We start from the raw sequence: 16,753 nt of genomic DNA, 5'->3' as shown, positions 1-16,753 counted from the left end.
AATATGCAAATAAATAAATGTAATACACCATATCAAAAGAGCCAAATTCAAAAATCACATGATCATCTAAATAGATGCAGGAAAAGGATTTTTTTTTTTTTGTTTTGTTTTGTTTTTTTGGTTTTTCTCCGGTACCGGGAACTGAACTCACGACCTTGCGCTTGCCAGGCAGGCGCTTTTGCCGCTGAGCTAAATCCCCAGCCCCCAGTGTGAGTTTTTCAGTGTGCAGAGTTTGATGTCAAGTCTGACACAGGACATGATGACAGACCAGGCAGAAATGCAGCCAGGGCCAGCAGTAAAAGAGTGGGATTTTATCCATGGGAGGGGAGGCCAAGAAAGGGCCCTTCATTCATTTCTTCATCGAATACCTCTGATGGGACAAAAATAAGCCAGGTTTTTCTTTGGGAAGCAGTTGCAGAGTGGGTTGGGATGAGATTAGACACCACTTTCAGGAGGGAACTGAGAGGAAGAACAGGGCCAAGTCTGGGTACTTTAAGGGCCACACAGCCTAGAAGGCCCTGCTGTAGAGACGAACTGCATGTCTCCTACTTGGCAGTGGATCAGAAGGGCTGGCTAGGATCACCTACATGGCTCCAAAAAGACTTCCCAACATGGAGCAGCACAGGCTCAGCTGGCCCCTTCATAGAACCCACAAGCATGTGAGCCGCCTCTAGCAGAAACCCAAGGTCCCACAGTGGGCCACCAACAACAGCAGTTCTCCCCTACAGATGAAGGGCCTGTTCAAAGAACAGAGAGCCTAGGCCCATGGGCAGGGAAGCGGCCACAGGTATTCTTAACCTGTGTTAAGCACTGCTGATGCAGAATTAGCCCTTTTCCTTACAAATTAGGTAACAGAAGTCCAGAGGGGAGCTATGTTTGTGAAAGATGTTCAGTCCGGGCTGAATAAGGACAAGAGACCAAGCCTTATGCTTGGTCCTCTCTGTGTACTACCAAGGCTAACAAGAGGGCAGCACCCACACACTCCAGAAGGGATGCTTCCTCCCCATGCTCAGGATATCCAGCACCCACCACCTCAATCCACACTCACCATGGGGCCAGACAAGAAGACAGCTAGAAGCCTTCCCCTTCCCGCAGAGAAGTCACTCAGGACACCCTGACATTCTTCTCCAAGTAAGAAAAGAACACACCAGCGTTCTGTACTGAAATGCCTGCCATGGGGCGCTGGGTCTCACCAATGCGCCAACTCCTCAAGCCTTCTGAGGCCACTGAGACAGGAGCAGGATGAACCGTGACTTACGCAGGAAAGCGAACTCATGTCCACAATGCACAGCAATACTTACGTGCTGAATCTGTTTCCCTGGACCGTGGACTGAACCTCTCAGGGCTCAGAGCTGTCTTCCAAGGAACAGGGCTGTAAAGACAGGCATGGGCACCTACCTGGAACCCTGCAACTGCTACAGAATCACTGCTACAGAATGTGTTGGTGCTAACACATTTTTTGAGAATACAACAGAGAGAAGCTGGGCCAGCCTGGCCCACGAAGGAAGCGGGGGGGGGGGGTATTTCTCATGGCTGTCAGCAAGGCCACAGACAAGGGACCTGGACAGACTGCACCTCCGGCCCCCAGTGCACACCTATCTTTCACAACAGGCCAGTGCTTCTTCCCACATGAAACAAACAAGGCTGAGGGGTTAAAAACAGCTTCACTCTACATGCACATAACCACTGCTTTCCACTTACACAAAACACACTTGCTTTGGAAAAAAGGTCACATTCTAAAGATCCAAGGGGAAATTCTCTCTTATTTCCAAAATTCTAATTACTCTGTGACTTCTGTTAAGCATCCAGTTCCAAACACAGTCCTCACAGAAATCCATGATGTAATGATCCAGCACTCAATCTCTACATTATAGTTTTGCTATCTTGCAAAATAGCTTTTGGTGAGGGAGGACTCCAATAGCCTTGCTTCTGGATAAATTTAAAGCAAAAAGTATTTTAAAAACTTGAAATAAGTATGTTTTGTCTGCTGTCTTTTTACAAAAGTCTTTTTGTTTTTGTTTTTAACCATAATGGGACTTGTGTGACTTACACAAGGAACGCAAATTGGAGTGGGCGGGCTACTTCTGGAGCGGGAAGGGATGACCCACAATGAGGGGTGAGTCCACATGTCTGCTCTGTAATCAAGTGACACGGTCAAGTCTAATCGTACTGAACCACCTTCCCCAACACCAAAGCCAGTTCCTAGTCACTGTAAGTGATAGCTAGGAACCCCCAGAATCTTAAGTGTGAAACTGAAGAGCAGCCTTAGTTATCTTCTCTACCAGGTCAGAAAAAGAAAAAGGAAAGTGAGGACGGTGCTTTACATGAAAGGTGAGAGACAGGAGAGAGGAATACTATCTTTCACCTGCAATTATTCAGCTTATGGTTTTTTAAAACTTTTGGCTGCACACAGAAATGTCCTAGAAAAGTTAAAAAATAAATAAAAACTTCAATATCTGGGCTCAAGGCTGTTCCTGGCCCTCACACACCTGCAACTCGATGTCTGACTTAAATTGCTCTGGATTTTAAAGTTCTTTGGGTCATTCTATGATGCAGCCAAGACGGAAGCCATCGCTTAAACACTAGCTTAGATGCGTTCGCAGCCTGCTGTTCCTCCCTCCCCTGGGCAGAGGACTAGTCAGTGGGAAAAGGGAAGGCAGCATCAATTCTAGTGCGGTGCTAGAGCTCCTATACAAGGAATGAATACACGGCAAGGGTAAGGCGCGCGCGCACATGCACACAGAGGAATTTTTGTATGAATTTGATCCGGTTCACGACAGTGAGCCATAGGAACATCTGCAAGTAAGATTCATGTTCAGAGCATGTGCCCCTGCCTTGACACCGGGCCTCTTGGTTCAGGGAAGGACACATCAAAACCTTTCAGAGCAGAGCTCCAACAGCAGGTCCACTTGGTCCATCCCTGAGCTCCACATACAGCCGCCAGGGTTAACAAGCTGCCCCACGCCTGGTGCACACTCACTGTATCTCAAACACTGTACTGAGGACACGTTATCTAGTTAATCCTCACAACCACTCTTCTGGAAAACATTTTCTAAGAACACTGAGGCCTGAGAGAACCTACCAAGGTGGTATGGTAGAGGCAGGATAGAGGCAGCACTCCAACCCCGACTCACAGGCACCATGACTCTAGCCACCACGCCCCATGAAGCCCACAGGACACCAGAGTATGGTGCAGATCTAGCTCTACCTGTCTTTATCCCACGGCTCTGCAGGGAAGGAGCCCAGGTATCTGCAAACTAACTTCCCAGCAGCCCCTCCCACATTCAGAGGCTTCTCAGCTCCCCAGACAATGCCTGGACATAGCGGAGCAGAAGGGAGGGGCCCTGGAGAGCACACAGGAGCGCAGCAGCCTGCAGCCTCCACAGCACACTTTCATCTGGAGGAGCTGAGAAGAGAAAACCACAAACTGGCACCTCTACCTCAGCTGTTTGGGTCTGAAAGATGTCCAGGAAGTGAGGACACTGCAGAGGAATCCGCCTTGAAGTGATGTCTTTGAGGGCAGGTCGTCACTATCTGCAAATCTGCTGGCACAATCGAATAACAAGTTTGGGCTCTGCTGAGACCTGACAGCAAGATTACTTTCCTCTGTACACTTAACAGATGGCTGATCGTTACTAGCTTGGAATAATCAACTAGCTTGGAACGGCCAACTTCCGTGTGATTGGGGGAGGGGAGCTGCCCAAAATAAGCTCATTGGGGGGCCAAAAAGAGACCTGTAAAGCAAGGACACTTTTGGAGGATGTTTGCTGACTTTTCCTAAGCAGAAGCTTCTCACTCCACACCCAAGAGCAACATCTAACCCTTGCGTCCATGAGCCTGGACGCAAGTGTCCCGTGCCTACGACAACTTGATAACGTCACCATTGGCCAAGACAAAACCCTCCCAGGTTCCTAGACCCCATACAGTGAGCATAAGCTCCGGAGATAAGAGAGGAGATCATGTCCCACCTTTGCCACTTCCTAGCTTTGTGACCTCAGGGAACTTGCCTGCCTTCTCTGAACTTCAGATGTCTCACAAGACCACAGAGTACTGCACAAAAAGGGCCCGGAAGGCACAATGGGCAACGCCCGCCAATGTCAGTGTTCCTCGTCAGCACACCAGCATACCCGTTTCACACTCATCCATACGAGACTGGCAACGCTTGATCGTTTCTGCACTACAGAAATGGCCACTTCGTGACTCAGTGCACTCCGTAAACTGTCCTATCCTCACAAACCTTGCCTCTGCACAAAATGAACCTACCATTCCCCGTGTACTTCCCAACACTGACAGCCTTCTGAAAGAAAGGCCCGGCATAAATGCAAACACATTTCTTCCACTTGGGCTGTAAAAGCTGAAAATGGCTCCCAGGTGTGAGCAGACACAATAGGCCCTGCCTTCCTTCCAAGGTCACCACACAGGTCAAAGGCAAGCCAGCCATTTTCGGATTAGGTGCATATGCACATGCATCTTCCCCAGCGGTAACTGGATTACAGAAGCCACCTGCAGGAAGTAGGGGGTGTGGGGGAGGAGGAGGAAATGGTCCCAGTGGAACCAGACTGCTGATATGGGCAGGAGCCAGGCACTTTCACACAGGAGGTTGTGCAAGGAGAAAGCAGCTCCCTGTTTCCCGCCCTGGAGGGCTTGCAGCACCCACTGCTGCAAGGACAGACGCTTCCCCTCCAAGTCTAGCCACGGCTGCCCCAGCACTGGGGCTCTCGGGCTGTATTTAAAGCCTGCAGTCATCAAGAAGAATGAGAGGGCAGGGAGGTGCGGCACCCAACGAAAGAAGCTCTCAGCCACAGGATCTCAGCTACGGAGCTCCCCGAACAGGCAGTGAGCTCCATGACCATATTCCAATGGCATGGCTATCCCTCTGCTTGGTCCCCAGCCCTGCAGCTGGGGCTCCCTTCATCTCTCCGCAAATAACCTGCAGATGTACCTCTCATCTGGCTGGCTAAGCACCCCCACTCTCACACAACAGGGCTGGGAAGTTAGGGAACAGGAGGAAAACGACGAGTCAGGACTGCGTGTGTAACTTGGCAGGCTCGGAGCAGGCCACAGTGGCTCCTTTCCCAGGCAAAGACGCACTCGGACGGGGCAAAAGGACATCTGTGCTACAGAATCCCTGGGAAGTTTCCGGGACAGAGAGCTGCTTTCTTTGTAAGGTCAGTGTTTAATTTTCTATTCTGGGCCTCGTTGGTGGTGTCTCGCATTGAATGAGGCTGCAGTTCTAAGAACCACAGGTTCTGCTCCGCCTTCCGTAGAAGCTTGCTGCTTTTCATGGTAGCCTGCCTGCTGACAAAGGAAAAGCAGGGAGGGCAAACTGGCCCCCAAATGGAACTAGGCCTGTCCTTTAGTATTCCTCTGAATACTCCAAGTTCTCAGTGTGTTGGCTGAACATCCAGGGTGTTCCACCTAGCGCCTATAAATTACACCCACTTGAGCGGGAGGGAGAGAAAGCAAGCTGCAGAACGAGAAGCCTCAGCTGCAACGTTATATTATATAAGAATCTTCCTAGCCATACACTCCGCTAGAGACACAGGGTCACCAGACAGTACTCAGCCCTCGTGTGACCGCTGCCGACTCACCCATCTTTCTCTGCAGCCACAGAGCTTGAGAACACAAACTCCAGGCCGTGAGACCCGGACTGCTTGTTCTCACCGGGCTCCACAAGGACAAGAGTTGGCAACCTTGCAGCGGGCACAGCAGCCTCAGAGGTGGAAGCCAGGGTCTCCTTTGCTTTCTGTACACTTCTTTTGCCTACTGACAACCAGGACTACAGCTCCCCAGTGGCAGAAGGGAAAACCGGAAGAGGTCATACATAAAGCAGGTAGTGATTTTGATTTCCCCATTAAAGCAAAGGAGAACTTCCCAGCCACCTCACAGACAGTATGTGTGTGCGTGTGTGTGTGGGGATGATTTAAGGGAAAGAGAATAAAAAGAATCACAGACACTCTTTTTAACTTGCACCTGGAATAAAGAAGTGGCCCATTTGAGAATTAGGCAAGGACAGAGACTCTCAGATAATGCTGGCTGACAGCAGGAAGGTAAGAAGTGCTAAACTGACTCCTGCCTTGCAGTGCAGACTGGAAGTGGAGCTGCGAAGTGCCCGTACAGTTGAGATAACGGACAGGGCCCCTGCCAGGCTACAGTACTCATGGGATTGTGTGTCTGCTGGAACTGGTAAAGGTCTTCCGGGAACCTACAGTTGTCACCAGTAAACAGCAAACTAAGCAGAAACAAACTTATAACAGCTGTGGGCTTCAATCCCTGATCTGCAGCCAGCTCTATTCTGGCCACCGTACTTGTGCTCAGTGGACCCTGTCTCAGAACTCTTCCCAGAAGTGACTGCTTTACCAGAGCTTTGGAGCCCTGTGGTCCCAGATAGATGCCTGTCACACCAGTGATGGTGTCTAAACACTTTACTGTCTCCCAAAGCCCAAGCAAATTAGGAAGAACGCTCAGACTCCTCCTCAACCCCCAGAAGCCCAGGCAGTGGTCCTCCAGCAGCAGCAGCAGCAGCAGCAGCAGCAGCAGCAGCAGCAGCGTCACTTGAGAATGCTGGAACAGCCAGGCGTGGTGGCTCACACTTGCAATCCCAGCACTTGGGAGGCGGAGGCAGAAGGATTGCCATGAGTTCGAGACCAGCCTGGGCTACAAAGTGAGCTCAAGGCCAGCCTGAACTGCATAGCGAGACCCTGTCTCAAAAAGATAAAAAACAAAACCAAAAATAAAAGAGAATGCTGGAACAAAGCAAACACTCTGGTCCCAGTCAGAACAGAGACTGGGCCAGCCATCTGTCTCTTCAGGTGACAGTGATGGATGCTGCAGTCTGCGACCCTCAGGGCTACCCTTGAGGGGGAAGCCATGACCTCCCTAAAGAATGAGAAAGAGTTTTTATCCAGAAGAATCATACCATCAAAATCTGGGCAGACAGGGTAGAAAGTGAGTACTTCTTTGAAGACACAGAGGGACCGTGCAGCCACTAGGCACCCCCATTTTATACATTCTCTTCTGTCATACTGTTTTCTAACTATGGCCCTATTCTCCCCGTACTGTGTGGGAACCAATCATCCCTTTTTTGGCTTCTCAAGGAACAAAAGACGTTCATTTAAACTTAGACTGGGCCTTTGGAAAACCCACTTTGCCTACAGTATCTTCCTAAAGTGGCTGGAGTCACTACTAACTCCATACTCTGATGAAAGTATGTTTTACTGCCAGAACAAATACAACGCCAATACGGTTCAGTTTTACACTGACACCAAACAGACTAGCCTTCCTTTAACAGTAAGGCTACTTCGGGTTCCCTGTGGAGGAAGCCTCTCCAAAGCGGCATGGAAACAGATGTCTCTGTATTTTCTAATGCCCTTGATAGTCCTCTTAACCTGACAATTGGTAGATGGTCCAGTGGGCAACTCCTCCCTAGGGAGGAGGGAGGAAGAACAGCTACTTCCACCTCACTTGTGCACGGACCTACAAGGACGGCAGGTTCTACTACCCACACACACACATCACCTGAGATTACCACTCTGCTTTTAAACACAGCTACAACAGCACACTTCCAGAGAGAAATGCCACGTACAAAAGAAAATTTTCTTTTTTTGTTTTGCTTTGTTTTTCGTTTTTCTTCTGGTACCGGGAATCAAACTCACGACCTTGCGCTTGCCAGGCAGGCGCTTTGCCACTGAGCTAAATTCCCAGCCCCCAAGAAAATTTTCATGTGAGCTCTGCATTCCATTTCTCAATGCTGGCCACCTTCCAAGGGGCACAATATGCAAGAAGTTCTGAGAACAGCCAAATGGAGAGGGCACGAGGCCTCGCAGACAGAGAGTAAGACCTGCAGCTCCCACATTTGCATATACATGCACGTACAGTTTTAGGAATGCCAGCAACGATTTCCCACTCAGTACAACTTCACTTGTGCTTCAAGCCTAATTCCTGATGGCCTTAGTTCAGGCCTTGAAGCCGAGCCTAATTTTCTGAAGCTGAGTTCTCAGTCTTTCTCCCTTACCTCTAGGCCAGGCCTCTAAAGGATGCTATTATTCTGCACAACCCTACATGGCAGATCGGGGCTTCCTCCCCTCCAAGACTTGCTCTTTAATTACATTTTCATGGGACTTGATCTCTGCACTAACAAGCCTGTAAAGAAGATTGATTTCCTCCCTTTTTTCTAGAGGTTTGCTAGATGTTCTGAGGTAAGTATTCCTACTGATTTTACTTCACCAGCAGATCCATCCACGGAGAGGGGCTCAGGCTGTGCCGCCTCAGCTCCCCCCAACTCCATGGCTCCCCTGCTCTGCACAGGGTCACAGACAGGACACCACGCTGCTTTCCTCCCAGGTTTTATCCTCCGGAAGTTACAATGAAGGGATATTCCATCCTTTTTATTTAGTCAGTTTTTATTTAGCCAAGAGGTCACAGCAAAATAGAATGGATAGTTAAAACCTTACCGAGATTTTTATTTAAACTACTCATATTTTAAGTCTTCCAGATACATTTGTTAACATTAAAAAAAAAAAAAAAAAGGACTCTCGAAGGAAGGGACAGAGCGAGCGAGGAAGGGAAGGAAGAAAAAGTTCTCAAAGAAGTAGTTAGGCTAGAGTGAGAGGAAATGGGAAGTAACTGCTTAAGGAGGTAGGATTTAATTTTGGGGATGATGAAAATGATCTGGAATCAGACAGCAGTGAAGGTTTATGGCACTGGGGATGAACTAAAAGGAACTGAACTATATGCTTTAAAATGTTAATTTATCTTTCATGAATTAAAAAAACTGTTCTCTAAAGATTTTCTTCCAAGATTAGAAATATTTCATTGCATTTTTAAACACAACACAAGGCTAAGGAATTGTAATGGCCATATTACGAAGTAACTGTGTGCAACTAGCTTTTGTTTAGATTTCCCACCTAATGAGGACACAGACCGGGGAGCGCAAAGGACGTGCCACGGTAAAACAGACAGGTCCAAATGTACCACTGCCTGGAAGAACAGGGCGGCAACACAGCAAGGGCCACACGGGCAGTAAGCTGTGATCTCTGCACAGGAAACACGGCCAAAGCTGATTTTCTAGCAACTTCACTCCTAGGAAAAAATTAAACCGCTTCCATTGCAAGCAATCTTCTCAATGATACAAGTGCAGTACCACCACAGGAAAAGCAGAAGTTTGTCCTCAGTAGAAATGTCACTTATGCATCAGGCAGAATTACTGTTGCTGTGGGAATCGTAACTTCAGTTTCCTGGACTTCAAAATTTTTTATGATCTCTGATGTACAAATCCACTGGCAGATTTTGCTGCCATTTAACAAAAAGCTGCTGCTTTTTCTGAGAACTATTTATGAAATTAGTTCCCTCACTCCAACCCAATCCTATTAAAAGCATTCCTTGAGTTTTATGCTTTCTCTTAAGCACAAATGGCTTCAGAATTATCCTCAGAACATGATGCAAATAAATGTCCTTTGACAAATACTTTGAGTTAGATTCCTTTAATCAGAAAGTATGAACCAACAGAAACTGCTCCATGACTCCAGTTCCTAAAACTGTGGAAGTCTCTTTTGAAGCCCTGATATTAACGCCAGGAGCAAACAAAACCTCTTCCCATGTGGCCTTCCCAAGTGTGACGATCAGCAGAGGGGAACTGGTGCCTGGGAACTCGGGGCACTCGAGCTCAAGAGAGGACAAGCTCGCGCCCAGAGCCCAAGTCCAGAATTACAGGTGTCTGAGCTGGATATCACACACTGCTACTCTGTTAAAAATACAAACCACCAACAGTGGTTAGCACAGCAGAGGGTTAACTATGGCTTTTGTGCCATTATTGTCTCTACTCTCAATTTCTCGGTCACACAAAAACTATGAAAGCTGTGAGGATATTTGACCATCTGTTTCAAATCATTCAACAAAAACAAGACAAAACAAAACCAGCAACTTGTCCAACATCACATATGCATCGGACAGAGAAGGAGACACACCTGGTCCCACTTTCCCGGATGCATCTGCCTGTAAACATGCCCTGAGAAAGCTGTCCTGCCTCCCCTAGCTCACCCTCCATAGACGGTCTGCTCTATTTCCTCTGTACCCTTTGGTTATTTTCCTGATCCTCTACCTGTTCAAAAAGGGAAGTAAGAATTCGAGGAGGTGGCCATGCATGTTGGCACACACCTATAATCCCGGCACTTGGGAGGGTGAGACAAGAGGATCACTGTGAGTTCAAGGCCAGCCAGGGCCACATAATGAGTTCAGGCCAGCCTGAACTGTACAGTGAGATCCTGTCTCAAAAAAAAAGAATTTGGGGAGGACTGCAGAGTCTACTTGACCACATTTGCAAGCAATGTGTTAGGGTGTTCACATCACCTTGGGACAGCCCCTGGGCCACAACTGCAAGGGCACAGAAGGCACCTGCTCATTATTTGCAGAACATGTGATACCTTTTACTCCTAAAGTTCTAAAAAGCAACAGACACATATAGAAAATATGTTCTTCAAAACTTCAAGCACAACTGCCATGTGGATGGTGTTGAGGCCTCTACCTTTCTTCAGGCAGGATGAGAAAGGTAGTCCTTTTTGCTATACAGCCATACCCATCTGCTGCCTGCTCTGCTATTTTCTCCCTCATCCTCTGCACAGCCCACACGGAAAATACAGGAAGGCATGCAGGAGGACAGCGAAATTATCTATAATCTTGCTGCCACACACCCCACTGCTAAACTTTTTGCAGGCACTAAATTCAAAGATCTAGTCTAAGAACAGAGAACACAGGCACCTGGGTGAAAATGAGGGTAGTGACTCTCTAGTTCTACAGTTTCAGGGACATCACCGAGCAAGTCAGATGAAGACCAACGCCAGGCTGAAGAGGTGGCTGCCAATCTAACCTGCATTTTCCAAATGAATCAAAACAGACAGGGACTCTTTTTTCTTTTTCTTCTTCTCTTGCTCTACATATTTCAACGCTAATAGAATAGCAGGCACACGGCCAAACAGCCCCACTACCCGTGGCACCGGGGACAAGGAGCAGCAAGGGGCGATTTCTGTATTTTTAGTCAGAAGAGCAAAAGACAATTCAAAGTGCCACAGGCCCAAGGGGCAAGCCCAGGGCCCTCCTGCTTCTGGCACAGGGCGGCTCAGTCACCTAGCATGCTGCTGCACCAAGCAGAGCGGGTGGAGAAGCCATGCAGGGCATCTCGATCCAGTCTTACTCCACCTCACTGTTTTGTAATGCAGAAGACCCTCAGGGCGCCACGCCTTCTGCTCTGGCAATACAAAGCGTTTTCTATGGCTCTGCCTTCCTCACCAAAGGAGGACTAAGAGGAAGGAAACCAGCCTTTCTCAAACTGCAAAGGGTGGGTGATCCCAGGGACCTTGTTACAAACAGCTCCTGATCCATGTGGCCTGAGATTCTGCATTTTTCACGAGCTTGTGCTGATACCACACTGCTGGCCCATGACCTGGGGTTTCAGCAGCCAGGAGTCACAAGCACCTTCAAGTGCTCTGCTTTATGAACACACAAAGGATTAGCACATCCCTAGTTAGCCTCACACAAGGCTAGCTCATTTAATTTAGCAGCAATTAAACACCTTCCAGATGCTGTACACACAGGCCAAGCAGATCGGAAAAACCAAGTCAGACCTTTGCCTCTCCATCAAGGGCTACAGCTTTCAGGCCAGCGCGACCCAGGAACAGCGTCTGACTCACAAACCCCGAGGCCCTAAAGGTGAGACCTCACCAACGTCCAAGGAACTAGGCAACAACTAACCACCCGGCAGAAGCAGCAGCCACCACATGCTGAACGCTCACCAGAGGTCCCACACGATGCCAAGAACTCTGGGTATATTCTCTCCCCGCTGGAGCCCTGCCCTCACTCTCCCCGTGCATAAAATGGGTCAGAACACATTTTGTAAATGAGATTACATCACCTGTCCAGGAAACATGAAACCCAACTCTCATTCCTAGGCCCTCCTACAGCCTCACCAGGCTTTGAAAGGGTTATGTGTGAAAGCATGATTCACCAGGCCACAGCACCCAGTGAACACAGGGACAAGAGCCAGGCAAAACCTGAGATCTGCAAGCTACACGAGCAATCTTACTGACAGCATCTTCCTGCCAAATCCCTCTCCTCAGACTGCTCAGTCCTGGTGTTGAGAAAAAGATGCATACAGGTGAGCAACTATCAAACCAGCAAAATAAAGTAAACATATGCAGGGCTGGGGTGGAGACAGGAAATTCAGTGTGAAGAAGGAGGTGCTGTGCTGGGGAAGCTGCCAATAAAATCTCGAGGCGAGCACTGCCAGACGCAGGGCTGGGACACCTGGAAAGACCTCTGGCTGAGCTTGAAGCCAACGAATACCTCCACTTCATGGAGGCAGCAATGGGGTGAGGGCAGGGGCCTAATCTCTGCGGGGAGGGGCTTGGAATTGAACCTAGGGACTTCACGACGAGCTACATCCTCTGCTCTTTATTTTGAGACAGGGTCTTACTAAGTTACCCAGGCTGGGCTGAACCTATGATCATCCTGCCTCCTCTTCCAAGAGTGCTGTGATTAGGGGCATTTGCCATCACACTCAGCTTAGGAAAAGTTCTTGACAAAGTAAATGATAACACCTGTGGCCTTCTTTCTTGGCTAAGACCCTATATAATCTTTTTCTATAGTAACACACAGGTTTTGTTTCATCTAACACTTGAGCATAACAATTCACTTTTATGTTGGTTTCAGAGGTCTGAGGGTACTTCATTTTTTTGCAGCCATAAACGGAAACTGAGTCACATTACCAAATTCAGTGGCACAAAGATGAGTCTGTCACCTAGTAATTCACACACATCTTCATATAATTCCAGTTTATCCACCCGAGTTACTGCTTAACCACCAAGAACAAATAATCTAGTTCTATACCCCTCTGGGCAGTTGAAAGATTTATTTTTCCCCAAATTACAGACAAGGCAGAACGTTCAGCTTTTAATTCTGTAAACCTCCAAAACAGCAAATACGGCATTTGCCATGAACTTCAGACTACATGACAAAGGGCTCTTCTTTACCAGTGAACACACGAACACAAGTTCTCCTGCCACAAACTGCTGGCAAGATTACACCACGGCACCATTACGCAGTCCAGGGTCCCCAGGCGGCACCACTTACAGAGAGAGAGAGGTGACATGCACTGAAGCAGCACCCAGGGATGGTATCGCTGTCAATTCATTGTTATTGAGGTACCTGTAAGAACAAAAAGAAATTAAATCATCTTAGAGCATTTAAATTAGTAGTTTGAAATCATACACTTTTTTTTTCTTTTTTTGTTTTTTTTTCCAGTACCGGGAATCAAACTCACAACCTTGCACTTGCCAGGCAGGTGCTGTGCCGCTGAGCTAAATCCCCAGCCCCCATACACATGTTAAAAAATAAAAAAACACAGTTAGCCACAGTAATATTCTCATGTTAGATAAAAGAAAACATAAAATTTTTTTTAAAGAGAGAACACTCATATGAGGTCACAAAAAACTAATTTTTCATACCCACAGTAAGAAAGAAACTCAAAGAGGAAATGTGTCACAGATATCTCCTGTGTATCATCAGGCCCAGAAATCAGACCTCACAGGCAAGGAACAGTGAAAACAGACCAGGAGGCAAGTCCAGGTCAAGCGCCTCAAGACCACCAATGACAATGCTCCTGATGGGCTGAGGCAGTGAGGAAAGGACCTGGGGAGCAAAGACTGTCCTCCCTTGTTTGTTCTGGTGCTCCACCCTGGCCACAGGGCAACTGGCACAAACAAAAGCTGGAGACCACTTGTTCCCTGTGTGGAGTTTTGAGGGGTTTATGACATGTGGGACCAATTATTTCAATGCCTCATCTGTGAAATAACAAGGGAGCTGGACTCGGAGACTCATGCATTTGAGGTTCCAGATTCCCTGGACTCGGGTGAAGCCTCTGGATGGTCTTCCAGGAAAACAAATACACACACACTTCTGCACAGATATTCTGAAAATCCTCCACAGGCAAGACATTTCTCTCCAAACTCCCTTCCGACTCGAACACTCTAAATTTGTATTTCCATAGTTAATATCGCTAATGGGAGGGAAAGCCCACAAACCGAAACAGCTTGGCTGGCCTGCCCCGAGAGGCTGTGCAATCTGGTCTCCTTACATGGACATGTATTTCCAAATCTGGGAAGAGGATCCAAAATCAGACTTGCAGTGTGAGCCCAGAGAACCTTAAGGAAGCCAAAGGACAATGTTCAGGCTTTCTGCCGGGTAATGGGCTAGAAAGAAATTGTACTTGAGATGCAAAGTAGAGGGGGTAAAGCTGGGTTATCTTGTTCTCTATTTTTTAAAGAGGTACATCTTACATAGAACGTCGCATTACGGTTAAAGATAATGCCTCTGAGACGACAGCTGTATTCAGACAACTATACAGTTAGCATTTGCCTGAACAGAGTAATCTGGTTGTCTGCCATCTTTTAAAAGAAATGAGTAAGAAAAAAAAACAGTCTAGAATTATCCCATTTGCTTTCTTTAGTGCCAATGCCAGTTAGGAATGAAGCTGGGCAATTACCGGGCTGTGGGACAGAGACTGCCTGTTTCAATAGCTTCACGACCAAAGCATCTGGTAGAGAAAAAGCAGATCCGTATCATGTGGCAAATCTTTTCTTCACTTAAGGAACCCTTGTTTGTTTGTGTGTTGAAATAGGCAATTAATTACTTTAACAGTCTCTTATCTGACTATCTCCTAAACAGACTGTTTCTGCTTCACCTTTTTATCTCTTTCAACCCTGCTGGGATCCATTTGCCATCATGGTACTAAAAAGCCTCCATCAGCCTTAATCTTAGCCAATAAATTATTATAGCACCCCTCAGTATCGTTATTACTAGAAGAGGTCTTTGGGTTTATCAGAACAACTAAACTAAGGTCAGGGGCCTGCTGCCAATATGGCAGCCTGTGCAAGAACTCTTCTTATATTTACTCTAAGACATGGAGGATGGTCATAATAATAATAGCAGGAGATAACTTACTAATGACTTACTATGTGTTGGGCACAGCCCGAAGAGCTGTGTACAGTAAGTCTTACAGTGTACAGTAAATCCCTGACACATGGACACTTAAGTTGCAAACTTTCACAGGTATACAGTATAAGACTCACTGTGCCGGATGTGAATGAATCTGACCTAGCAATGTTCTTCTGGAACGGAACTCATTTGTAAGTCAGGGACTTACTGTATTCACTCATCTTCAGACCCTCACAGAAAGCACTTCTAAGATGGAAGTTTGTAAATGCACACATAAAAATGACAGAGCAATACCCAATAAACAACCTCAATGATGCATCTCAAGATCAATTCAAATTTAAAACAGAAGAAAAGAAATTATACAGATCAGAATGGAAATTAATGAAACCGAGACTCTGAAAGAAGAGATGGGGACTTGGGGCTGAGGGAGATGAGGTGGGGAAGGAAGGGGAAGTAAAAGGATCAAGATGTGCTAAGTACAAGTACCAATTTCTCCAAAATATTTTCTAAGCACTGCAAACATATATAGTACTAGTAAAATAAAACTGGGAGGGGGAGTAGATCCCAGGAACATTTCCACGGCACCAATGAAGGAACCAAAACTCAGGTCACCAATGGTAAGTGGCCATGGCATGGGGAATATAGCCCCGAAGTCTAGGTTCTTAACTACTACCCTCTATTTCTCTGTAACTATGGTAAAAATTCCACACGCACCATGGCATTCCATCATCACAACAACTTCAAGTTAGGTATCAGGGACTACCACTCTTCTCTAAATTCTCCAAGTGGGCTTGAGCAACTAACCTAAAGCCACACCACCAACAAGACATAGCCAAAAAATGAACAAAGAATGACTGCAAATCAGAGAAGAGCAACAAGCACAGGGTAGGCCGCAAAGCTCGTAATCCCTTAGGTAATACTGTCGTTGTTTTTCTGCCTGCTTATGATCTGACTTGATTTTGAACCTAAAACCAAGAGTATGGGCTTCTCTCCACAAGGGAACTTTGGCTGAGGAATCTGGTCTCAAGCCAGCCTTACTGTACATGTGACAAATTGCTCCACCTAATTTCACAGAAATAAGTGAACAGGGAAAAGGGGCATAATAACATTTCAAATTTTGACAGAGCTGCTGGAGGTAGAGCATGCAGAGACAGTGGACCACGGCTAAAGATTAACGGAGCATTGTGTGCTTCCACCAGCACAATCCCATCGCAGGCTCAGTTAGAAATAGCAAGCTCTAATCCTAACAGGGCTGCCTGATTTATGAAGAGGGCAGTTATAGCCCAAAGGAGAGGAGCTGCGTGGCTAGCTTACTGCTAGATCATTTCTACTTAAAAAGAACTGCCGGGCTAATGTAAGTCTCTACCGCTGCTGGCTTCCTCGCTGTTCACTCTCCTCTGTTGAAAAAGGAATGTGACCCTCAGAAGGCAACAGAGACAAAACTCACTCCAAAACTCAAAAAGCTTCTTGCCAGACTGAAATAGAGACTAGTCAAAAATAGCACAGCTGTAGCACTGGGGAAAAAGGCCACTTGGGATGTTTAGCAGACTCTTCATGAATAGGGAAACTTCAAGGATTAAGGATGGGGTCTGATGAAGGATTTTCTCTATTTACAGTTATGCAGTTCTCCACCCCTCATACACTGTCCTCTATCCTGCCCTCAATTTACTTCCTCAGTACCCTCCAAAGTTTACTTCGACCCAAGGGCCTAGAAATCTTTCTGAAATGTCTGGCTTCTGTAAACCTTTTCCTGATGATTCAGGACGAA

General features: G+C 47.0%; 1 protein-coding gene across 1 annotated transcript in view; it reads right to left on the bottom strand.

Annotated features, from left to right (window-relative positions):
- Nucleotides 1-16,753, bottom strand: part of Lrig1 (leucine-rich repeats and immunoglobulin-like domains 1) — a gene marked incomplete at its 5' end in the record, with an annotated part of 110,685 nt that overhangs the window by 48,587 nt on the left and 45,345 nt on the right. Inside the window, 1 exon segment of the mRNA XM_013513717.1 lies at nucleotides 13,123-13,197. Within this exon segment, the coding sequence (XP_013369171.1) occupies nucleotides 13,123-13,197 (75 nt within the window).

This window comes from Chinchilla lanigera, unplaced genomic scaffold, assembly GCF_000276665.1.
Source record: "Chinchilla lanigera isolate Chin_1 unplaced genomic scaffold, ChiLan1.0 scaffold00020, whole genome shotgun sequence".
Taxonomy (NCBI): Eukaryota; Metazoa; Chordata; class Mammalia; order Rodentia; family Chinchillidae; genus Chinchilla; species Chinchilla lanigera.
This window is presented reverse-complemented; position numbering and strand designations above follow the sequence as displayed.